Raw genomic sequence first — 26730 nt, forward strand, 5'->3', positions numbered from 1 at the left:
AGAAAAATTAAAAAAAATAAAAATAAAAAAGAGTGCACATATATAAAAAATAATATACAAGAATTTAGTTTGACTTAATTAATACGACTATATATTATGTGTATATTAAAATTAGTCACAAAAATTAATTACCAATATAAAATATAAATTGAAATATAAATCTATATTGAAAATAAGTTAAATTATATACATATTTATATATAAATACATTTGTTTCTACACAGTAATCTGAGCCGAGGTATAACTCCTCCCGTTTATATGGAGTCTTTTGTCTTAAGAGCACAGACATCAAGCTATACTTCAGTTATAGGGACACCAAAGGAGATTGAAACCTGCAAAGAGACTCCAACGCTCAAGTAAGAAAAAATATAAGATGAGGTATATGTTATTAGAGTGAATAGCGTACAACGTAGTATTTCAGATGATTCTATTATAGTCGAGATTTTCTCTAACTAAAGATAAGTCACCTTGATTATTTCACTTGGATTCTAATTTATATGTATAATTAGGTCGAGTTATAGCTAACGGATCAAGAGGTAAATTTGGATTGAGCTATAGCTGATAGACTAATGGATAAATTTGGGTCGAGGTATAGGTTTTATTGGCCGAGTTATAGAAAATTAATTAAGACTTATTCTCTGAGTAATAGGTGACAGTTACCAAGTAATACGGAAATGAACCAGACTATAACGGCCAAATTTAAAGTATAACGATCGAGTTATGTGTTGGTAATTTGAGTTGTGAAAATTCTAACGTCTTAATTTGTAGCCGTCCATTAATAATGACTAAATTAATATTGATAGCTAATTTTAATAGCTGATTTTAATATATGAGTAATATTTTTTAATTAAAAATATATGCTTGTAAAAAAATTTCGGTGTCTACAACTGCGAAAGGGAACAAATATCCAAAAGCCAAATGAAAGAAAAAAACAAAAGAGGTGGCGGGGATAGGAAATTGGCAGAGAAACAATCCAAGAGAGCACATGCATCCCTCTTACTTTTATACTTGTTTAATTGTTAATGTTAGTATATCATCACACACATTCACACCTAATAATCATTGCACGGAATAATGAAAACAAATTAAATAATTTTGCGGGGTCTAGCTCATTCTTCAGTCAATTAGCAAAACCATGCTTCCACATCTAATCCAACCCAATCTTACTTAACAATAAATTAAACATCGAGACTCCAATATTTAGCAATTGCGCTATTGGGATTGTGTTGCTTTTGATTTGGGGTTGTTTCTTTGTGAAAGATATTTTTGAGGTATAGTTTATTCTGTTAGTACTTGAATTTGCTTTATTTGAAGGTGAGAGGAAGGAATATCGTTTTTCTTGTAGGAGAAAGCAGTATTAAATACCTGCAAAAAAATTTTAATACTCAAGTAAGTAAGAGTGTTAAGTAATTTAGAATAAGACTGAATGTATATTATATCTGTAACTAAATTGGTCACTCGTGTATATATAGAGATAGCTTTAAACGATTATGCGTATTATTGATGCTTGTTTTGTGTAACGACTCAATTTTCAATATGTCTAGATCATACTGGAAACTGAGCGCTACTAATTTGTCTTCCTAATTATTATCTATTATTTATCATATGAGCCTGATTCGTTGTTAAAAGCGTAGTTAATTGGCGAGGTATATTTTTTTTAAAACGTTTGGATTAATAGATAGAATCATTTATAATCAACTCACAACTGATAACAGATAAAACAGTTATAAGCAACCACACATAAATACATCACAAGTAGCTAGCAACACTTAGTGATCCAGCCTTTGTTAGAGTATAGACCTTTAGTTAGAACACCCCTAGATATAGCTAGATAATAACTATATACATATATATACATACAACATCCCAGGTCTTGACCTGTTCAAGAGGTCCCTAAGCTGGCACCTAAACTAGCCTAGACTCTATACTCACCTAGTCCCTCTAAACTACTAAAGCGGGGGAAAGTACGTTCTAGGTCTTCAAAACTTAAGTCAGGTGGAACGTCATCAAAAGGTAAAACAGCATCTGCTACTCCTTTGCACGATCAGACTTTTCCACAGGACGTCTCTCTGGTACCTCATGAAGTAGCCACACAACAGGAGTCTCGTACACAGGATTTAGGTTAAAGTTCACGTACAAACGGGGTGTAGACATCGGCTGGTCTCACAGTATATACATATAAACAGAGAACGATATTCACCCTAGACTCAGAAGACTATCTAGAGCAGAATCCTCTTTGCAGAACCATCATCAACGAACTACGGTAAGGTACTCTTACTTCCATCTGAAGGGGGAAGGGAGAGAGAAGGGGTAAGAACTGGGGAGTTCTTAGTAGGGTCGGGGTTATTAGTTACATTCATTTATTCGTTTTCGATTAGCAGATGGATAATAGAATACAGTAAAGTAGTAAACAGAAGTTAAAAATAGATAGAAAAACAAAGAACATAACATAAGCAGAAGAATACAAGAAGATAAAGCACAGACATAGCACTCGAGCAAACAAACATAAAGAAATAGATCGCACACAAGTAGGAATGCAACAGAGAATGATGCACAGACAAGAATGATGCATGTCTAGTCCTAATACAGGCCATGAGCTCATGTGTCGGTTAGCACCTGCATTCCCGACATTAGGGGTGTGCATGGGCCAGGTGAAACCGGGTTTGATGTGACCCAGACCCGGCCCGAAATATATACCGGGTCTATTTGTTAGACCCGAACCCGACCCTAGACCCGATGAAACCTATACACTTTCGGGCCACGATTATACCGGGTAAAAACCGGGTGAAAACCGGGCCGTTAACATTATATTACCTTGATACCTTCTTGTAAGTTAGCATGTAAAAATATCCAAATTTCCAAAACTCCAACCATTATTTGACATGATAAATTCACTTAGAAAAATATAATAAGAACTAACTCTTCTCTAAAATTAAAGTATAACCATAATCAATACTAATATTGCCTAATAACACCAAATATTTAAATCAATACAAATAGCACAAGATTATGCATTAGTCTAAAGTTTTATGCATTTTAAACATAAAATATTAACTTATAGTCTTATATATAATGACTAATAACACAAAATATTAAAGTTTACAATACTTAAATTTCACATAATAATAGCCATTATCCATCACTAATAACACAAAATATTAATTATGTATGATGACCGGGCCACCGGGCCGATTTCGGGTGACCCGAGCTATGGCCCAGACCCGACCCGAAATAATGACCGGGTCTACTTTTGAGACCCATACCCGGCCCTAGACCCGATGAAATCACATCAAATTAGCCCCTAAAGTGTTCGGGACCGGGCCGGGTCTTCGGGCCGGGCCATGCACACCCCTACCCGACATTTATCCGGTCACGAGTTCACGATTTCCCGGATACGATCTTCCGTTCAAATAAATGCGCATATAATTATTAGCAGCTCTATTGAGACAGCCTCTGCTTTCTACTCGCAGGAAATATACTCTTGGGAACGGAAAATTGCTGTAGGTATCCTAGTTTTCCTACAGAAGCTCTTGGGTTGCTTTAAGAAACAGATAATAAATATTATCTCTTGGGTTGCATTAAGCAACGAATAAGCAAACAATATCCCTTGGGTTGCATTAAGCAACAAATGTATATATAATATCTCTTGGGTTACCGCTAGCAACAAATAACTTTTCAATAAGCCTTCTGCTCTTAGTCTCTTTACCCTGCTCTGATTTCTCTGTTTAACATGTGTATTTAAAGCTTATGTAAATTTTGGTATGAACAGTTATCCTGTCCCAAGTATAGGTTCATTAAGTCTATACTAAAATAGTTTAACTTTTCATATAATACCTAACCCTAGTCGCAACTCAAGGACTAACTATGTTGCCCTAGTTTGTTCGATAGTCTCTGTCTGTTTTTCTGTCATTAAAACTTTACAGAGACTTTTTCTTCGATTTTTATCTTTTCTTCAACTTTTTATCTTTACCTCACTAATATGTTCTTACCACTCCCTAAGTGTTTTATGAAGGTAATTATGGGATTCTGCGCTTAAAGTTGTCTTTCTAAAACTTTTACAGAAAACTGCCTTTTCTGTATTATTTTATTATTTTTATTAAAATATTATTTTTAATTAAATATTATTATTTAATATTTTATTATTATTTATTATTTTATCATTAATTTTCGAAAATTAACGTACCTTTTACTTTTAACCTTTAAAATTCACTTTTTACCACCCGTAACTTTTAGTATTTCTACTTTTACCACCCTAACTTTCAGAAATTACCAAATAACCCCTTAAACACCAAAAATTTTACTTCCTTGCCCTTTTAAGGATCTAAAGCCTGTTCTTTATTATTCTTCATCACACTCAAAGTGTTCTTCATGTTCTTCATAAATTCTTCAGATTCTTTCTCTGTTTTTACCCGTTTTTCAGTCTTTCCAGCAACCGATTTTTACTATAATTCATAATAAATTAGCAGCCACTAAAACCCCATCTTTTCTACATGATTTCAACACAAATTGAGCCTCAATTTAAGCCTAGGGTTTCGTTTTTCCAGCTGCCCCAAGAACATGAACTTTAAAGCTTGAATTTCATCAAATTTTATCAAAATTTCACTAAATTTTCACCAAGAATCAATCATATATGCAACCAACTTTTAGCACAGCCAAATCATACAACATTCACACAACTCAAACACAAATAATCAAGATTAATTTCGTGACACCCTACCTTGATTTGCTGCTCCAAATCCGGTTACTCTTTGAAGTGTTCTTAAAGCACTTTTTTCCTCCTAAAACACATAAAGAACAACTTTAAAACTCTAAATCATCAACTAAACAAACTTCAGCAGCATCTTAGGAAGGTTATCCTCACCTTAAATGTGCAGGAAATCAAAGATCTTTAGCCCACAAGTCAAGCTAAGCAAGAGATCTAAGGAAGAACATCAAGAAAATACTTGTTTAAGCATGTTTCCTTGAAAACCGAATTGAAGAGGGAGGGAGACAGCCATCTCACCTTATTTCCAGCCTTGATAAGTCACATGGTTATGTAAAGGAAGAAGAGAGGATCATTTTGGTCGGATTGGAATTTTGATTTGAGTTTTAGTTCAGCAGAAATCAAGCTTTGAAGATTTGGAACTAAGAACTTTTCTCTCTTTTTCTCTCTTTCTATTTTCGGCCACAAAGTGAAAATGAGCCAGCCTTGGGGGTTTTGGGGGTTTAGGGTGAGTTGTGATTGGTTGGCTTGGAGGTGGATTAAAATAATATTAAAATATCTCAGGTGTATAACTACTAAAACTAGATGTATCGGAACACTCGTAAAAACATCTCTAAAAATTATTTTCTGAGCTACTAGCATAAATGACACTAGTAAAATATTTATTACGAGAATAGAACATGTATGATGAGGCCTTAGCATTGCTAAAGTCATCAGAGAGTGCTGGTGCTAAGCTGCACCAGTAAACCATAAATCCGGTTAAACCGATTTTCTGTTTTTAACTAAAACAGACCAGGTAACCTTATAATATCATTCAAGCATTTTTTAATACTAATATAATGATAATATTATACTATTATCTCTCTTCTCTCATAAATCGAGTCCGGTTTGTCAAACTGAGACTATTTACGAAAAACCGAATCAAAACTCCTAACTGATACGGTTCAAAAACTAGGTTCTTCGTGACCGCGTTATCGAGCTTGCCTCAGAAAAGGTTATAACTTAAAAATAACATAATGACAATGAGGATTGAGATACTTGATGATATATCAAAGGTTCTCCCCTTACTGATCCTCCGGAGAAATCCGTACTTTCAGAAAAGATCTCGCGTACTCGAAAACCGGGGTTGTTACATTTTGCAGAGTCTCTTGCTAATGCTCCGATATTTTATATTCTAACGGTTTGATTGGAGAAATTTTGGGGGGTTATCTCGTTTGACCAGTCATCAATTCCGAGCTTTGTTGGGTGAAGCCGGTTTTAGTGGTAACGGATCATAACCCCCAAGATTGACCTGTTTTGCGGGGTTCGGATGATGACAGGTCAAGCTTTATAGGTATGGCTTGGAATAGTTGAAGTTGGACATAAGCTCGACCTGTTTTTAAGGAATCGAGCTATAACAGGTTGTGCTTCAGAGGTATAGCTCGGAATCGAGAATAGTTAAAGCTCCAAGCTTGACCTGTTGTATTTTTGTGGTGATACGACGGGTTGAGCTTATGAGTTTTGTGGTGTTATAAATCGGAATGATAAATTTAGCTCGGAATAGTGACAGTAATCCTAGTTCGGAATAGTGATAATAATAGCAGTAGCCCCCAAGCAACTTGTTGTATGAAAAAATGATAGTCATGCTTGGAATTTGATGTAGGTAAATAGTAAAGTAAAAGAAATTTAAGAATGATTAGGAATAATGGTTAAATAAGGAGGATAAGCCCACAATTTCTGATGCATGGAGAATAAAATATTTCTTTGAAAAAGATATTTGGTATGCATCGGCTTCATTTGGACTTATTTCGACTTATAGATACGAATTTGTTTGGAGTTATTTATTCTACCATATAAGTGTCGGGTTGTTTGAATTGAATTAGACTTTATAGAAGAAAGTATGATTGTATTTGTTCCAATGAATAACTGTCGGATTGTTTGGATTTGGTTTTGTTGGAAACTGTTTGTGCTTTTGATGAACTGGTACTCATTTGCTTTATATATACGATGCTTTTGGTTAATAGAGGTAGCATGATTTGCATAATAATTGTTCTATATGCCAGTTGATGCTTTGGAATAGTTTGAAAAAAATTATTTTTGACTTATAAGGCGTAGAAATATTGATGAGAAAAAGAGGTAAATGTCAATAGGCTGAGTAATTATACAAGATAGGCTGAGTGATATGTGTTGCTCTTGAAATTATAAGATTGAATAGGTATGACTAGTAGTAATCAGTGAGAACTGTTGTTGATAGGTCAAATGGATATCGTTGGTTGTTGTTGAGTTGTTTGGAAAATTGGTGAACCGAAGTAATAGATCAGTTTGGAATTGGGCATAGCATATTTGGAGTTGTACCAACTTATATAGATCGGTTTGCTTGAAATTATTCTGACTCATAGGTGTTGGATTGTTTGAAATGAGTTCGACTTATAGATGTCGGTTTGTTTAATTGATAGATAGTTTGGTAGCTTGTGCGTTTGAAAACCGAAGTATAGCTCGGTTTTGATTAGTTGATTAAGTCGAGATATTTACGGGGTTCTTTTAGACTTCCAGGCTACCTGCGGATTCCAATATTACGTGGGTGGCGTTGGCCCCTAAGTTCACTGGTGCGAAGAAAATCAAAGACCTCAGACCTATCAGTATGGTTGGGTGTGTGTATAAGGTCATTTCAAAAGTGCTTGTTAGGAGGATGAGAGCAGTGATGCCTGGACTAGTAGGAGAGACTCAGAGTGCCTTTGTGCAGGGTAGGAAAATTCATGATGGGACTCTCATAGCATGTGAAACGGTACACTGGCTTAAAAGGAGAAAAAATGAGGCAGCCATAATCAAGTTAGACTTCCAAAAGGCATATGACAGAGTCAAATGGAGCTTTGTAGATCTTGTGCTGGAGAAGATGGGTTTTGGGCGCAGGTGGAGGGCTTGGGTGATGGAGTGTGTGACCACAGCTTCGATGTCGGTTTTGATTAATGGTTCGCCGTCTAAACCATTTAAAATGGAAAGGAGTTTGAGACAAGGTGAACCGCTTTCTCCTTTCTTGTTTGTGCTGGTTGTCAATGTACTGCATAGGATGATTGGTGAGGCGGTTAGGAACGGATGTATTTCTCTTTTGCTGGTTGGCCGAGACAGTGTGGAGCTTTCACACCTTCAGTTTGCTGATGATGCCATTCTGTTCTGCCCACCAGACGATGAGACGATGCATAATTACAAGCGGCTGCTGCGATGGTTTGAGTTGATGTCAGGGCTCAGTATCAACTTCGATAAGTCCAGCTTGATTCCAATCAACTGTGAAGAGCAGTGGGTGCACTGTATGTGTAGTTTGTGGGGCTGCAAGGAAGGTACACTCCCTGTGAAATACCTCGGAGTCCCCTTAGGAGCTAATCCGAGATTGGTTAAGACTTGGAAGCCAATAATTGATAAGGTGGAGGAGAAACTAAGCCTTTAAAAAGCTAAGGTGCTAAATAAAGCGGGTAAGCTGGTGCTTATAAAATCAGTCTTGAATAGCTTACCAGTGTATTATCTGAGCTTATACAAGATGCCAAAGGCAGTTGCTAAGAAGCTAATTTCCCTACAGAGAAGATTTCTGTGGAGTAGGGAGGATGGGAGGCAGGGAATGGCGTTGGTGAAATGGGAGTTGGTACAGGCCCCGAAGAAATATGGTGGGCTGGGAGTAGGGGATGCTATGATTCGGAACTCATCACTGTTGTTTAAGTGGTGGTGGCGTTTTGCTAAGGAAGAGTGCCCATTGTAGAAGAAGGTGATCTGCTCCTGTAATAACTTGAGGCCGAATGAGTTACTGTCTTCTCAAGTGCTGCCTACTAGAGGAGGCCCATGGAGGGATATATGCCATATAGAATTTTAGGGGCAACATCTGCGGGATAAGATGATCACAGGTCTGGCAATGGAGATTGGGGACGGCCGAAAGACCCGGTTTTTGGAGGATGTTTGGTTGCAGTGTGGTTCCTTGAAAGATCGATTCCCTAGGTTCTTCTCTGTTTCAAACCAATGTAGGGCGGTGATTGGGGAGTGTGGGTTTTGGGATGGGCTAGAGTGGGTTTGGAATTTTTAATGGAGGATGGAGCTCTTTCAATGGGAGTTAGACCTTCTGAGTCAGTTAAATGAGGCTTTGAGACCTGTGAGGCTAGCGAATAACAGGGAGGATAGAGTTGTGTGGAAATATGATAAACTTGGTATCTTTTCGACTAACTCTTTTGTGCAGGTGCTACAAGAAGGAATGCTATCGGAGGAGGTAACCAGCTACAGCTTCACAAAGACCATATGGAAAGGTTTGGTTCCACCAAGGGTTGAGCTGTTTGCTTGGTTCGTCCTGGTAGGCAGGGTGAACACCAAAGAACGGCTAAGTCGGATCGGGATTATTAGCCAAGATGATAAGAGCTGTGTTTTATGTAATAAGGATGTTGAGCAGGTCCATCACTTATTTCTTGGCTGTGATTTTGCTTGGCAGGTGTGGAGTGTATGGTTATCTATGGCTAGCCAGCTATGGGCTGTCCCGAGGTTAATGAAGAACCATTTCCTGAGTTGGACAGATGAGCCACGAAGGAAAGAGGATCGAAAGCAGCGGTTAAGGTATTTCTGTGCGATCATTTGGCATATTTGGATGGAGCGAAATATGAGGATATTTCAGAATCAAAAGAAAGGCGTAGAAGATATCATTACATTGACCATCCTTAGATGCAATGAGTGGGGAGGTATGCATCCCTAGGGTTGTTGATGGCTATGCCGGAGATGACGTGGGGATGTTGTTCCTCTGTTCAAGGAGTTTGTGGGAGTTGCCTGTCTTTTTGTTTGTTTGATACTGTTTGCTCCACTTTAATGTGTTGAGCTATTTTACTTTTAAAAAAAAGTATCTTCAAACAATAGAGGAGTAAAAATCGTGATTTGCTTGAAAACCAAATTATAATTCAGTAAGGTGAGCTGAATTTGAATAATGAATTTGGGTATTCTTTTAGATAAGTTTGAGCAGTTGACTCATTGTCAATTGATTTGTAATTTGCTTTTGAAATTTGACCATCCGAATTGTAAGTTTGTTTTGGTATGAAAAGAATTGGTGATATATAACTTGGTAACGTGCTTTATGGGGAGTATATCTTGGTCGAAGATTTGTATATGATTCTGAAGATTCGTGGCAGAGTGGTTTATGTTTATCGTGTATGAGATGACTTATAGATCAATTAGGAATGATGAAAATAATAAGAAAAATTGAAAGTAAAAAAGTAAAGATATCATTAATGAAAAAATAACACATCACCATACGTCTTTGTATATTGATTTTGGTGTCGAGTGGTCATTGAAAAGTGCAAATTGTTCGAGTTATAATATAATCCGCATGGCGGTACTATTGCTAATATTGATAATATTGATAATCAACAATGAAATACAGATTGATAATATTGATAATATGCAACTAAATATAACGTAAAATGGTTAAAGTACATAGGTTAGTGTATATTTTATAATAGGCCATGTCGTATTGAAGATTAAAATAAAAGAATATATAAGCAGCTATTCGCCTCTCAATTGTCATTCAATTTTCAATTTAATTTTTGGACTTTTTTTTATTGTATTGTAAATTTATGTTTTGAATTCATCGGTAAAAACTATAACTGAATCCCGTTAGATAACGTTAGTAGAGCATTTGGCAGAATTTATTTCATCTATTGACAGCTTTGGAGTCAACTTTAATTTTGTCTTTTTATATTAATCTCAAAGATATCATGATATGGTAATATATAAGATAAATGTGACAATGCAAACACATTTTTTATTGGCTAAAGCCAAAGAAATAAATAATTGAAATTAACGAAGGAACAACACAAATGGGACCGTATGAGTATTGAGCAATCAAAATGCTATTAAAAAATAGAATAGTACTTACTAGTTATTAGCAATAGAAATTTGCGATAGATAAAAAGAATTGAGAATAAATATATCTCATTGTGTCAATAAAAATAAGTAATTTCACATTTATGCTACTTTATTGAAAACTAATTAAAAATTGCTATAAGAAGAAAAAGAACCATTAGTATAAGAATAAATATTGTGAATAGAGTAAAGGCTATAAAGCAATGTGGAATAAAAAATAAGACAGAACTTGTATTCACAAATAATATATAAATTCCAAATGAGTTTGAAAGATTCACTATTACTAAAGGAGTGGAAATGATGATAAGTCTTTTTGAACTAACATCTTGAAAGTACGAAATTATTCATGTTCAAATTGTTTAGATCATATGGAATTTTATTCTTGATCAAAGATAATGAAACTAATTTTGCTATTTGGTCAAATAGTTATATAATCTTACGAGGCCAACATTTCTGATGTAAATATGAAAATCGAAAATGGATAGTATGTAATTAAAACAGCATACCGCTAGATAATATTATCGGAAAAATTGAAATTTATAGTGCGTTGCAAGATTTTGCTCTTTCGCCATTAATTACATCCTGCAAAAGAAGGTAAAAATCAGACAGAAAAGATGGTAGGCTTAGATATACGACTCCACGGTGGGCGTCAAAAGATATCTTCGAGGTATAGCTTGTTCTGCTAGTGCTTGAACTTGCTTTCCTTGGGAGTAAGAGGAAGGAACATCGTTCTTCTTGTAGGAGAAGGCGGCATTGGACACCTACAAAGGGACTCCAACGCTCAAGTAAGTAAGAGTGTTAAGTAATTCAGAGTAAGACTGAATGTATATCATACTTGTAACTAAGTTGGTCACTCGTATATATAGGGATAGCTTTAGGCGGTTATACGTATTATTGATGCTTGTTTTGCGGAGTCTCTTGCTAATGCTCTGATATTTTATATTCTAACGATTTGATTGGAGAGATTTTGGAGGGTTATCTCGTTTGACCAGTCATAAATTCTGAATTTTGTTGGGTGAAGCCGATTTTAGTGGTAATGGATTAGAGGTAAAACTAGATGAAAACCAGGTGATATGGTACAAAAAAATTTGGGATAGGATAAACTGGTATCTAATCATTTTTATGTCAGATAATAAAATTATTTATTAAATTAATCTCTTATCTTAAATATTTTAAATTTTTTAAAATGTCATAAATTAATCTTTCATTTTAGATATTAAATTGTCTGAAATTTTTAAAAAATAGATTAGTTTATCTTTTTATTTAATTAGATACTATTACTAAGTTGCTAATATTTTAAATATTAAGTAATATATATCAAAGTTAAATTGAAACTTTTAGAGAATAAATATTTTTTTGGTTTTTTATAGTATTTTTTAGTCTGATAGATAAAAAAATAATTTGTAAATTTGAGCTCTATTTAAGAGTCTATTGCTGACTAATAAATTACTGTATGTATAAGGCGAAATTCGAACTTCCAATATTTATTTAAATAGATTAATAAACTAATTATTAGACCAACTCCAGTTAAATTTTAGAGAAAAAATATTGGATATGAGAGAGTGAAGCTTAGAAAACAAATTAAACATGTTATAAATATAATTGTATATATAATAATAAAATAATAATATTATAGCACATTGTGCGGTTTGGATTGGATTGGATCGGTTATGAAAAGTAGATCCGAAATCCGATCCAGTCTAACGGTTTGCAAAAAATAGAATCCAATCAAATCCAAATTAGTGCGATTTTAATTGATTTTCGATTTAAATTGAATTGAATGAGCGATTTAATTTGGATCGGTTTGGATTTGAACATCTCTAGATGTGATTTTGAGGATAGGCTTGTTTCCATTATTGCTATTTGCTACATGCTCTATATCCAAACAGCTAGAGCTCTAGAGCTTATGTCCAGTAAAAATGTGTAAATAAATAAATATATAAGTAAAAAAAAAAAAAAAAAAGAAACCTATGTATGTCGTTCCGTACTTTTATAATTCCTTAGCTGTAAAAGTAAAGAATAATATGGGAGGGGTTAAACGATGTCAGCACTGCAACTAACTGCCCATATTTTCTTTTTCTTTTTTTTTTTAAGCGTCTAAGACGATCATTTTCATATTTTCATTTTTCTCTTTTCTTTTACGACACAAAATTTTAATCTTTAGTGTATAATGGTAAAAGGTTGTTTGTGAATTGGGAGATACTATATACATACCTCTTAGATTCGGATCTACGTTTCAAGATTTTTGCCTTTTCCAGGCGTAAAATAAATAGATTAAAATACAACATCCGTTTCACTTGAAAATCTTAATTTTTCAAAATTCCATAAATATGCTTTTTACATTTCTTAATAAAAAAATGAGAATGGGGTCTAAAGTCTAAACCCAAAAGAAAAAAAACTACAAAATGTCACCCACGGGCTAGTACTAATTGCTATGCCAAGCATGCCTTTAATTTCTTTTCAACTTACCATCTATAGAAATAGAAAAAGTCTAAAAAACTAACTAGAACGTGGCCAACTTAAAACTAACTAGTTAAAAAATAATTTTATTTTTAATTTTAAAATTCAAAAAATTAAGATAGTATGGATTAATTTTTTTTGTAATAGACCTATTTTTCAATTAGTTTGCTCCAAATTTATTATATCATAGTTAGTTTTCTAACAGGATCATTCTAAATATATTAAAAATATTATGCACACACAAAAAATCAATCACCATAAAATTATGTATAAATATATATAATAACTCATTTTTAACATGTATTTTATATTTTAATATATATTTTATAATGTAATTAATTTAATAATTGATTTTTTTATGTGTACGGTTGAAAAAATATATTAGCAATATAGTTTAATTTGCTGAAGGTTGATTCACTTATTAACACAGACGGTGAAAAGACAGCAAAAGCTTCCACTGCATATGATTCCTAAAACATTTTTTGACCTTGCTGAAAAAAGTGAAAATAAATAAGTTGAAGGAAATGAGGTGGGAAAACACATAAAAGTGTGGTAATAAACATAACAAAAAGTAAAGTAATGTGAAAAGATAAAAACATTACCTGTATGAGATAAGCAGCATTGAAAGTCTTTTTTGGGTTGCATGCACATGGGAAGATAAACTGCAGTGAACACAAGATTGCAAGTTAAATGAATTTTGGTGGGTGAAAAAGCATAGCTTTACAGGCTGGCTGGGCTTACATGCCATCCCGACAAGAGCCGGAAATACTTGAAGCAGGACCAGAAGAGGGCCTCATCAAAGGCCCAACAAACCCGTTGAGTAAGTATTATACCCACTATAAAAGGCTTCACATCCTTTCTCTCACTTGAATCTTCAATCTTACCTTAACCTCACCCACCCACCCACCCACCCGGCCCCTCACCTGCCATATACAAATCCCTTTCTCACTCCCTTCAATCAGATAACATAACACCATTGAAGAATATAATTAATTAGCCATAATCAACTAACCCTCTCTTCCTTTTAGAATCTGCAATTCTTGGAATCCTATCTTGTACGTCTGAATCTAAATCAGATAATAAAAATGGCCTCAACATCGGTGGTGTCAAACCCAGCACCAACAAGCACGGACCGGTCACGTGACTCAAAGAGGAAGAAGAAGAAGAAACTGCAGAAAGAATATCTTCAGAGTCACTTCAAATGGAAATCGCAAGCTCAGCAACAAATTTATTCCTCCAAGCTCCACCAGGCCTTAGCGAGAGTCAACCTCGCCTCCACCTCCGTCCCCCGCCGCGGAAAGGCCGTCCGAGAAGCCGCGGACAGAGTCCTCGCCGCCACAGCTAAAGGCAAAACACGGTGGAGCCGCGCCATACTCGCCAACCGCAGGCTCAAGCTCAAGTTCTCCAAACAGCACAAGAGACAGAGAGTGGCGCAGCCTGCGCTCACCCGATCCAAGAAGCCACGTGTCAGCGTTTTACGCCTCAAAGGGAAGAAGAACTTACCGGCTGTGCAGAGGAAACTCAGGTTCTTGGCGCGACTCGTTCCCGGTTGCCGGAAAGAACCTGTGCCGGTCATTCTCGAAGAGGCCATCGATTACATACCGGCGCTTGAGATGCAAGTCAGAGCCATGGCTGCTCTTCTCAACCTTCTCTCCGGCTCCGGCGCCGCCGCCTCAGACTCCTCTTCCGGCGCCGGCACAAGCTCGGCGCCGCCAAGCTGATGATGACACCTTTGGGCGTGTGTGTGTGTGAATGACTGAATGCCATGCCAGGTGTCAATTTTTTCAATTATTATTATTATTGCTCACCCTTTTTTTTTCTTTTATATTATATTTATAACCATCTGTCTTTTCTTGCAAGCAAAGCATGCTCTCTGTTATGTACGTACATATATAATTCTGTTTTCCCCCTTTTTCTTTTTTCCTCTCTCTAATTTAATTATTCTGTTTCAACTTTCAAGTAAGCTCAATATCATAAGCATTCAAGTTAGCTAGCAATACGTGTTCCCTTTCAGCAAAGTAATGTTCTATATTTTCAGGCGTGACTCTCTTTTGATTCCGGAAAAGAAAATGATTTCAGTTGAGTGACAAGTGCTTCATGCTACTTTTAAAATTATTGATTTTTGAATACAAACTTTTTACTATTAAAACGTTAACTCAGCAAAATCCTTTAAAATATACAACTTTTTTTTGGTTGGGATAATAAATGCATTGCCATATTTGTTAAAAGGTAAGGAATTTACGGTATGCACCTATGTAGTTATATTGCACTCTGCTTGGATCAGAAATTCAGAATACCATCACGAAATAAAGAATTCCGAAACTGGGTGGTGGCAGCTTTTTTCTTAATTCGCCTTATGTTAATCACTCATTATCTTAAGTCTAATAGAGTAGTATTTTTCCAACCCTAATTATTATTTGTGTTATCTTAACTGACTGTGTACAAAGGTAGGAAACGGACAAATCAGAAAACATGATACTACTACCAGATAACCTTTTATTTTTCACATGCACATTTTCTTTGATTTTTCACAGCTACAAGTCATTGAATGACACTTAGGTCATATTTTAACCTTTTCCCGAGTTTGAAGCCTAAATGTGTGAGAATTTATTGTGCTTCTTTGTGTACAGTGGATTAGGCTGTTATTTTTGTGGCAGTGTGTGAAAAGCAAGTAATGTGCATATGTCATTGGAATTGATCAATAGGTTTGTGAATACTTGAGTTGAGGGGGCTAACTCCACTTCAAGCTTCTTTTTCTTTTTCTTTTTCTTTTTTATTATTATTTTTTTTTCTTTTTTTCAGAAAGCGCCAAAAGCATGCTTATTCGGCACAGCACAATGGCCTAACATACCATGTGACTTGTCGCCCCCACCTTACTCAGCCCCACTGACATTTTCACATCACCTTCACCCTCCTCTCTTCTATTACCAGCAAAGTTCCAAAACCCATGCACCTTTATATACACCATTTTGTTAAGCCATTAATTATTAAAAAATACTTACTGATTATTAAATGTAAAAATTAATTTCTAGTCTTCTTTCTTTATATAATAAAGAAAGCAAGGATAATTTGATAATGTAGAATCATGGTAAAATTATAGAGATTTAACAAAATTTTAAATCGGTTGATTTCTTCTTTGGGTCAGAGTGTGGAAAAAGAAGCTAATTATTCTTATTAGTACTTTAAAAGGCTTTTGCAATTTCATTTGGCACATTCATAAAAATAATAAAAATAAATAAATAAATGAGAAAGAAAACAACATAGGATTGAGAATTGGTGTGTATGTATGATATGACCCTGACTGAGATGGTGAGGTGAATGGATGACATGCTGTTCCTGATAGGGCAATGGTGTGAACTGTGAATGACTTAAATAAATGACTAATAATATTATTACAGGGTTGACACTTGTCCTTGCTATTTTCAAACTTAGGCACACGAGTGAGTGACTTAGTTTCATCGCTTTCAAGTTTCAATATAAGTGCACTCAAACACAAGAGTTGGATTGATTAATTGACCATCAAAGACAATTAATATTGAGGGCCACCGTACCCAAGCATTGAAAATTTTCCTGTTTTAATTTTGGGTTACAGTCTTTAAAGTTTATCACATGGAGGGGGGTAGCATTAGCAGCATTCTAGCATTTATTATCTCAATACCTAGCTTCCCATGTGGGTGTGACTAATGGAAGGGAAAGCCCAATTGAGGATTCTGAAAACTACCAGCAAAATTGATGAGAAAACAAAGTGAATTTTTAGAGCAACTAACTATTAAAGAAATAGACATACATACATACAAGGTCCTTGTTGTGTGTGTCAACATCACATTCCAGCACTAACACATACATATACGTATGATTTTTTTTTTTAACCAAGTTTGGTTGTTCTAGTGATTAGTTCACTAGTCTGCTATGCATGAAGTAACCTACTAGTTAGTGACAAGCTCTTAAATAAGATGGATTAGTTCTTGACCTGTGGGGTCGGAAATATCGTCAAAACCAAACCAAAATCATTTTTTTCAAAGCAAATTGGGCTAATGGCTATGGTCACTGTTTACTAGCTACTTAATATGGTGTTTGCTTAATTAAACAAAACTCGTGTCACCAACTCCCAACACAAATGTTACTGTCACTACAAAAACAGATTCATGAGAATAACTGTATGTGTGAACAAGAAAATCAGCTACTACTAAAAATTATTCCCCGTGTTCTCCTTCGTTCAAGCAATCCCCTTAATTCCCTCAAAATGTTTTCTTCTCCTAAAGATATTATTATTATTGTTATCGGTTACTTTACCTAATTAATAGTGGCCCAGTAATTGTTTCCATCAATATTCCTATGCAAGATTTGACCAAGTGATATTGTATGATAACGTATAAAAGGAAAATAGCAACAGGGGGTATATATATGTGGCAAAATAAACTTCCAAAGTTAAAACATTTTGATTCTTTATTTTGTTAAAGACGTAGGAATTAGGAAACCTCGCTAACCAATCAGGGTTTCTAACAACAAACATTCGTAAAATATAATTTACACATAACAGTAGAAATCTCGTATTTATTTATTATATATGTGTGGTGAGTTGTTGTACTTACGCGGTTGCACTTAATCCACTTTCTTCCAAGTTCCAACTCCTATCCTCACTAACTCTTCAATTTACGCCTTCTTTACAAGCCCCACAGAAAAAAAAAAAAAAAAAATACATATGGTGTTATCTACTATTTATATGAAATATCTTATCTTAGTATATATATAATAAATAAGGTGAAAATTTACGTGCATTTGTCTCATATAAAATTGATATTGGAAAAGGGATAATTTAAATAAAAACGTGTAAAACATCTTTTTAAATGTAATTTTTAGTAATTAAAATTTAATATATATAATCAATTAAATCATATTATTTTTATTAAAATTAAATCAGATAAATTAATTTAACCGAAAAAATTGGTAAATTAAATTTTGAATCGGTTTAAATTAATATTTTTTTTTATAAAAAAATAATTAAAATATTCTTATTATATATATTTTTTAATTTTTAGAATTTTAAATTCTAATCCTATGACAGCACAAAGAGAAAAAAATAGTTAAAATTTAGGATTCTCAAAATAATAATAATAATAATAATAATAATAATAATAATAATAATAATTTAATAATTTTTTATAATAAAAATATTGTAGTAATTTTTTATAAAAAATATTAATTTAGGCTGATTCAAGGTATAGTTCACCAATTTTCTAGCCAAATAAATTTGTCGAATTTAATTTTAATAAAAATAATACGGTTTAATCAATTATATGTATTAATTTTTAATTATTAAAAAATATCTTTAAAAAAATATATTTTAAACGTTTTTATCTAAATGACTTCCATTTAAAAATCGTTAAATAATTTGTTCAATTTTACTAAATTATTATCTGACAATTCTTAAGTCTTAACTATCACTTTTATGTAGATACTAAGAGAGTACATGAGTCTTCACCTGTAATAATTACTAAGATTACTGTTTAAACTTTGACAATAATTAGAAGAGCAACACCACTTGTTGACGTTTTACATAAGATAATAGATTTTAAATAAGCGATTTCTATACATTTGGATATTTCTTGCTCTCTGTATGATGATTTCTTTTCATCAATCAAAATAAGAAGCAAAACAGATTGATGTTAAGTATTATTAAATAATCTAATCCCATGAGAACTTTATTTATTTGAAGAAAAAAAGATTGATGCTGATCAAAAGTTGAAATTCCAAATTAAATTAAATTTGCTACATTAACTCGTGGAAGTATAATCATAATTAAATTGAAAGAGGGCGGCTCCACAAAGCATCAATTTAATTTGTTAGTGCTCCGCATGTGGCATACAATGGTGGCTTAAAGCAATCACCCTTATGTTACTCAAAATCACAAGCTATTTGTTTCTGCTTTATCATCCCTACACTAGGTATAGAAAAAAAGAAAAAGTATAAGGAGATAATGAGAATATTAAATAATATAAATAATGGATATATTTGATGTTTAATTTAATAGGTATGCAGATGATTATGTTGATTATTTTTAGTTGGATAGTTATTTCTTTTGATTCGATTTACTCATGTACAGTTAACAATGGTTGGATGTTCAATTCACTAGTTATGTGAATGGTTATTCTAATGTTAGGGTTTAGGAAGTAAGTCGGGAATGGAGTGTTTTTTTATTTTATTAGATCAATTTTAGAGCTTATTGTTCACATTGTTTACAAAAATCATTATCTACTTAATAAAATCGAAAAAAAAAATTACACAAGAAAAAAATATATGTTTCCTTAGGAATTGAATTTAACATTTAATTTTATAAATTTTTAGTCATCTCATTTAAAGTTATATACAAGTTATCTGTTTTTACTTTATTATCACTACACTAGGTATAGGAATAAAGTATATTGAAATAGAAAATTAGAGTAAAAAAAATATATCTTTTGTTAGTTATGTTTTTATCTATAATAAAAATATAATACCATATAATAAATATTTAGATATGTTAAATAATTTTAATTAATACTAATTAATCCTAATATATAATAATCTAGTGTTAAATCACAGGATGTGGGTAAGACTTGCTCGTAGATGTCATGATGCAGAAGAGACTATTAGAAGTGGAAAGAATCTTCATACTAAGGAAGTGATTGAAAATTCTAAGGTCTTTGAGTAAGAATACTTGAGTGTAAAGAATTTTTTAAAGGTCATTACCAATTGAAAAAGTATAGGTAATCAACAATATTTTTGAATAATATGTGAATAATGTAAATTAATAGAGTTAAAAGAGTAAATTAATTTTAAATTTAATTAATAATATTAAATTAGGATGTAATATATTTTTATTTAATTGATGATTATTCATGTTGTTCAAAATAGTCATTGTTTATCTAGCACTCCTCTTACGAATTTTGTATCATTGCCCTTTACCCGTCGATAAAAGTCATTAATATAAATGAGAAAAAAAATATGCTATCAGATTATCTCCATTGTAAATAAATATTGAAACATCATATAGGTGAAAGTCATAACTAACAATGAAGTCTCTTGTAACATGATACCAACCATTAAGAGTTTGTTTAAAGTTATATAGACAAATAGAGAAAGAGAAGATAAAAAAATTTACCATGTATTATTAATTAATTGAACTTAAAAGTTAAATTTGATAAATTGTCAGCCATATTATTTGAATGTGCAGCTATCACTCATATTATTAGCCACACATTAATTTTTAGAGAAAGTCTTGGTCAGCATTTTTATTAAAATTTGGTCAATATTTAACTAATAAAAAAAGTGAATAATTCTACACTATTTGATAAAATTTTATATTATTAAAAATATCAATAATAATTAATTAATGATTATAAATCACAAAATATGTTGGTCCCCTAACACTTTTTTTTATGTTTCTTTCTTATTTTTCTTCCATTCAAACACATCTAAAAAAATTAAAAATTTACTCAATTTCTTTCTTTATTTTTTATTTTTTATTTTTTTTCTCTCTATTTCTTTCCTTTCAACCAAATATAGCATAAGCTGTTAGTTGTGCAACGACTGAAGGTTATGGATATTTTTTAGTTGGTATATTCTACTTGTATGCGCACCTAGTAAACTATGCAAATAGTAATTAAAAGGTTTTCCAGCTTCCTAATTTTTTTAAAAAGAAGAAAAACAAATATTGAGAAAAAGAATACTTGTGAGTTAAAACTTTCAATCAAAATTGTCTAACAATTAATTTACATAAGTAACAAAACCAAAAGGTTCATCAATTCCTTGATATAGCTTTTTTTTTTTTTTTAATTTATAGGTTATTATATGGTTAACATTAAAACTTATATGAAATTATCTTTATGCGATATTAAATTAAAAATCGTTAGATAATAATATATTTAAATTTATTAAATTATTTAATAGTTTTTAATTATTAACTTTAAAGTCAACTGCACGTAAGTATTCACCTGAGTGATATACAAAAACAAAAAATTACCATAAGAAAAACATAAACAATTAACAAATTCAAATAAAATTAATAAGTTTGACTTTTGGATTATGATGTCGATGTGTTAAAAAAATAAAAATAATATTGTATAACCAAAAAAAATTATTATTTTTATTAATATTTGACCAATTTTAAATTATAAACTAAAAATTTAAATAATATAAAAATAAAATATTAATTAATACTGATAAAAAATATTCTTAATATTTCTGAAAAAATAAACCATGACTAAAAGTTTCTTCCCTAGATAATTAATAAAAAAAATCTTAAATACCTTTTTCATCCAAATACTAATTAACACCAAGGCCAAAAGAGTCTGAATTATTGTCAAATATTACCTATAATAAGCTCCAACCACATCCCAGGAAAAGCATTATTGGACAAAAACTCCATATCTCAGTGGCCTCACAAAAACAATTAATTAATACGGTACTATATATTTATATATATGTGCTAATGAACGGCATAAAATTATTATTGACATGTGGCATGTTAGGCCTCACCCCAACACCATGAACCATATTGTTACCCACCACTTCTCTAATGTAAATTGTTGCCATATGCCCTGCACCATATATATGCATGTGAGTACAACAAAAGCTATAGGGAAAAAGAAAAGGACAAGCATTATTATTTGAACAAATAAATTAAAATTAAATTGTGAATAGTATATTTATTAAAAGCTTTTCCTAAACCACATGGAGGGGTCATGGCCTTGTCCATTAAACTCCAAGAAAATACAATAAAGTGGGGGAAAAAAAGAGAAAAAGAAAAAGTTAGTGTATTGATGGCATACCCGTATATGGTTACCCCTCTCTGGAGATTTGTGAGATTAGGAAAAGTTCGTTTTCAAGCAGAATCCATAGACCATAATACAGAAACACACACATATATCGGTTGGTTTCGTCTTTTCCCTTGGCGACAATTTTTACAAATTTGGACTATATAGTAGGAAAAATAAGGGGGGATGGATGTGGTTTAATTAATTAAGTGTAATCTTTTAGGTTAATAATATACATTATTATTATTTTCGGTTATAACTAACAATCACAAAGTACAAGTTAGATAGATGATATATGATATATACGCGCAGTTTTCCCTTGCATTATTTCATATGAAAATTGGTTATCTACTTAAAATAAGAAATTATATTCGTCCTGTTCTTGCTTAATTAGGCTGAAGTATTGCTCGGTTCTCGACGAAAATCGGCAGACCTTCCCACTGAGGCGTGATATACATCGGCAATGGAAAAATAAGGGAGGCGGGTACTTGCAAAGACGCTCCGACGCTCAAGTCAGCAAAATGATGTATATGTAAAAGTTAATTCTTGGAAAGATTGCATACCTTCTAAAATTTTCTCATTCCTTTTTATACCTGAGTGGGCGAGGTTGATCGTTTTCTTCCGAGTTGTAACGCCCAAGGAGAGAATTAATCGTAACCGACGTTATTGATTTAGAGTTAATGCTGATTATTATGAATAATCGGTTATGATCGAGGATTATGCGTTTCTGAGCTATAACTCGTAACTGATGTTTACTGGTCATATCACAGCCCCCAAACTTGGCCTGACTTGAAGGAGACAGGTTGAACTTTTAAATGGTAATTAACGAGTTATAGCTCGGTATGTGGAGCCCGCAGATTAACGTGGCTCATTTAAGTCTATCTTTAGTATATGAAAAGACTTGGATATGGGAAGCTGTACTGAATTAATGCTTCTCATGGTTTGGTGTATTTTTTACTTATTATTTTAATAAGTGTGCAATTTCCAATGTGTGTTACTAGCCGTTGAAAGTGGATTGTGTTTAACGGCCAAGATTGACTTATGGAACTGAAGAGTTGATTAAATGAGTGGCTAGGGTGTAAACGTTCTACACGCTTGGTGTGTGTTACCGGGAGGCATCTACAGAAGCTTTTAAGAAGAATGAGTACAAGAAGTTAGTAAAACTTCCCTCGCTTTTTACTATCGTAAGTAGTTTTCCTATTTCGGCTAGAAAGATGAGTGATAAAAAGAAAAACTGCTACCCAAGGTCGAAGACAATGAGTCTTATGACTGAGTTGATGGGGATGTCCAAATACGGACTTCTCTATTTTTCGATAGAGACTGTGTCAACAGAGTGAATTTAGCCAGGATAGTGAAGCCTGGATTTTACCTGGAGTTGTTGCCATGCAATCGGTCTGATCATGTCTTCCATAGGAGGAAAGATTTTGAAAGCTTTTATATGTATAGCTGTGTAATGGAAGAATTGCGTGTTAAACTTCCCTTTTCTAGCTTTGAATGTGATGTGATAAAACAGATGAACTGTGCTCCCTCCCAAATCCACCCTAATGGCTGGGCATTTATCAAGTGTTTCCAAGTTCTGATGCAATTCCTAAAAATTGAAGCAGACCTGGAACTATTCTTTTCGTTATTTCAGGCCAAAGAGGTGTGGAAGGGTTTGTGGATAAATCTGAATAGTACTCCAGGCTTTTCTGTTTTTAAATTGTATAAGTCGTCTTTCAAGGATTTGAAAGAAATGTTTTGAAAGTAAAGTCGGTAGATGAGGAGTTTCTTTTCTATTTGGATGAACATTTGGGGGAGAAATTTCCGATGTATTGGTGTTGCCAACCGCAGCATATACTAAGTCCTGAACTTACTAGTCGAAATGAATGTATAATGTCGTTTCTGATTGAGATGGTGGACAAAGGTGGTTTGATATCTGTATCTGAGTTACTTCCCTGGGAGGAAAATAAATCGGCTGTATTAAATTACTTTGGTGAGAAATTCGGAATATACTTATTTTTGTTTATGTTTGGTATATTTGGTTTAGTGATTACCTTTCTTTTATGCTACAGCTGGGAAGTATCCTGGAGTGTCGGTTTCGAGCTTAAGATCCCGCTTTAAAGCCAAAAACTTTGAAGGTTCCTCTTCCAACCCTGAGAAGGTGGATGGTGGGGCAGAGGTCAACCAGCCCCCACCAAAGAAGAAGGGGATTGTATTTAAAAAGAGAAAATCAGATCTGATTGTGCTGGATGGTGAACAGAGCAAGGATGAGATGGTGCAGCTCGAAGATTTGTCGAGCTTTTCCATAAGACAAGAAAAGTTGCATTCTTTTGAAAATGAAGGAGAGGGCTCGTCGGTTTGGAGTCGGAAGTTTCCTTTTAATGTCGTGGCGGACGAAGTCGTCCAATCAATAACGGATATGGCCCTGGTTGATGAAGTTGGGGATATAGGAGTTGACCAATTTCTGCAGGTTAGGCTTGTGCAAAATATGTATTTATTATTATTTTGTTTTTTTTAAATGATACCGATTCTAATATTGATTCTGAAATTGTAGGTACTAGGATTTCGATTGGCTAGTATCGGTCGTAGTCAAGAGAAAAAACATTTTAAGGCTTTACATGAGACTTCTGAAAGTGTGGCTTTAAAGGAACAACTCGTGTTGAAGGATACAGCTTTGACTGATTTGAAGAAGAGGTTGTCTGAAGTTGAGGGGGAATTAAAAATGGAAAAGGAAGGTCGTGTGAAGGCTGCCGAGTTGTTGACAAAGAAAGAAAATGACTTTGCGGGTGTAAACAACCGAGTTATTGAGTTGACCTTAAAAATGAAAGAAATGGAGAGTAGAAAAGAGGGCGATATTCTGGATGCTTTTGCAGAAGGGTTCGAGCGAGCTGTTAATCAGGCCAAGTTTCTTATTCCCGATGGGGATTTTTCGACTATAGATCCTAATAAGGTAATTCGAGATGGTGAGCTTGTGGATGATGAAGAAGCTGCTGAAGAGGGGGACGACAATTTGGCTGATTAATGTTTTGCTTTTTATTGTTTTTTACTAAATGACTATTTTGGGTTAGTCATGAAGGACTTGTATGTTTTGTTTTGAATTTTGGTGTATAAATGCCTCTGTAGAAACTATGAATGGGAAACTTGTTTTTGTTTAAGAATTTGCGCATTTATGCGATATCTGCTGAATTTTAGGCTTTGATTCTGCCTAATCATTCTTTGGAGACCCTTAGGAGGGCATGGTGATTTGTGTGTTGCTGTTTAAGCGTTTATTTAGCTTAATTGTTGCGCATCCGTGTTTGGATAATGCTACTTGTGTTCTGATCAGTAGTTCCTTTGTAGGATGATGTTGTAGTCTGATAATTTAGAATAGTTCGAACTTCGAGAAGAATATGCTATTTGCTAGAAGATCTATAAAAAAGATTAAAATTTATTAAAAGCAGTACATTTACAATTTATTCATGGTAAGCTAGCCTCATTAAAACCCCCTTGAGCAAAACCTTTTTTGGAAAAAATCTCTCAAGACACGAAAAAGAGTACTAGCATGCTGCTGTTGTTAACTGTAATATTGCTTTAGACAATTGACATTCCATGTGTTCGGAATTTTGGTGCCGTCCAGCTCTTCTATTTTGTAAGCACCTCTTCCAAGGACTTCATATACTCGGTACGAACCATCCCAGGCTGCTGCGAGCTTTCCGTGTGAGGAAGGTTGGCGAGCTTGTTCAGTTTTCCTTAGCACCAAGTCGTCGATGTTAAATGATCTTGGGAGTACCTTCCTTGCATATCGTTGGCCAAGCTGCTGTTGTAAGGCTCGGTGCCGAACAGCTGCTGTGTCTCGTATTTCTTCGATTAGGTCGAGTTCTGCTAGTCGAGCTTGATCATGGTGCTCAGCTTGCGTTCTCATCGAGCTTTGGGATATCTCCATTGGAATCATTGCTTTGGACCCATATACCAGACGAAATGGGGTTTCCTTAGTTGTTGAATGTGCTGTAGTATTGTATGCCCATAGCACCTCGGGAACAAGCTCGGCCCACATTCCCTTTGCATTGTCGAGCTTTTTCCTCAATGCTTGCAGGAGGACCTTATTAGCTGCTTCTGCTAACCCATTTGATTGTGGATGCTCTATGGAGGAAAAGTGCTGCTTTATCTTTAAATTCTGCAAAAAATTTTTGAAATTATGGTAGGTAAACTATCGACCATTGTTAGTTATAATATGATGTGGTATGCCAAATCTATAGATTATATTTTTCCAAACAAAACTGATCATCTGCGATGATGTAATTTTTGCCAAAGGCTGCGCTTCGATCCATTTAGAAAAATAATCGATTGCAACTACCAAATATTTCACCTGTCTTGGGGCAGTGGGAAAAGGTCCGAGGATATCGATTCCCCATCTATTGAATGGCCAGCTTACCACTGAATGATGAAGGTGCTCAGCAGGTAAGTTGATGATCGGGGCATGTTTCTGACAATTGTCACAAGTTCTGACCTTTTGCCTGGTATCTTCCCACAATGTGGGCCAGTAAAAACTGGCTCGCAGTATTTTCTGTGCTAGGCTTCGGGCCCCAGAGTGTATCCCATAAATTCCTTCATGAGCTTCAGATAAAACAAGATCGACTTCCGACCTGTTCAAACATTTCAACAGAGATCGAGAATAACCTCGCCTATACAAAGCGTTATTTAGTAATGTAAAGAAAGATGCTTGCCGTCTGAATTTTTTCTTATCATGAACTTCCTCCGGGATGGAACCATGACGGAGGTATTGAATATAAGAATGTTGCTAACTGTCTTTAGTTACAATGTTAAAAATGTTCAGTGTATCAATGCTCGGCTTATCTAAAGTTGATTTCAAAAGTGTGGCAGTGTGTGCCTGTGTAGTCGCCAGCTTTGATAAAATATCTACTCTGTGGTTTTGTTCCCTAAGTATATGGACAATCT

At 33.9% G+C, this 26730-nt stretch overlaps 2 protein-coding genes across 2 annotated transcripts; both read left to right on the top strand.

Moving 5' to 3' along the window:
* Positions 1 to 13895: 13895 nt before the first annotated feature.
* On the top strand, positions 13896 to 15018 carry LOC107639307 (basic helix-loop-helix (bHLH) DNA-binding superfamily protein). The gene has a single exon (XM_016342785.3). It carries the CDS (start codon positions 14107 to 14109, stop codon positions 14740 to 14742), a length of 636 nt encoding a protein of 211 aa, XP_016198271.1. The 5' UTR covers positions 13896 to 14106; the 3' UTR covers positions 14743 to 15018.
* An 8670-nt stretch (positions 15019 to 23688) lies between these two features.
* LOC148578782 (uncharacterized) lies at positions 23689 to 24817 on the top strand. The gene is made up of 3 exons (XM_088503198.1): positions 23689 to 23788; positions 23868 to 24265; positions 24350 to 24817. The coding sequence occupies exons 1-3, from the start codon at positions 23689 to 23691 to the stop codon at positions 24815 to 24817; spliced, it is 966 nt and encodes a 321-aa protein (XP_088359324.1).
* Positions 24818 to 26730: the final 1913 nt, after the last annotated feature.

Source organism: Arachis ipaensis, chromosome B1 (assembly GCF_059453495.1).
Source record: "Arachis ipaensis isolate K30076 ecotype BB chromosome B1, ASM5945349v1, whole genome shotgun sequence".
In the NCBI taxonomy this organism is placed as follows: domain Eukaryota; kingdom Viridiplantae; phylum Streptophyta; class Magnoliopsida; order Fabales; family Fabaceae; genus Arachis; species Arachis ipaensis.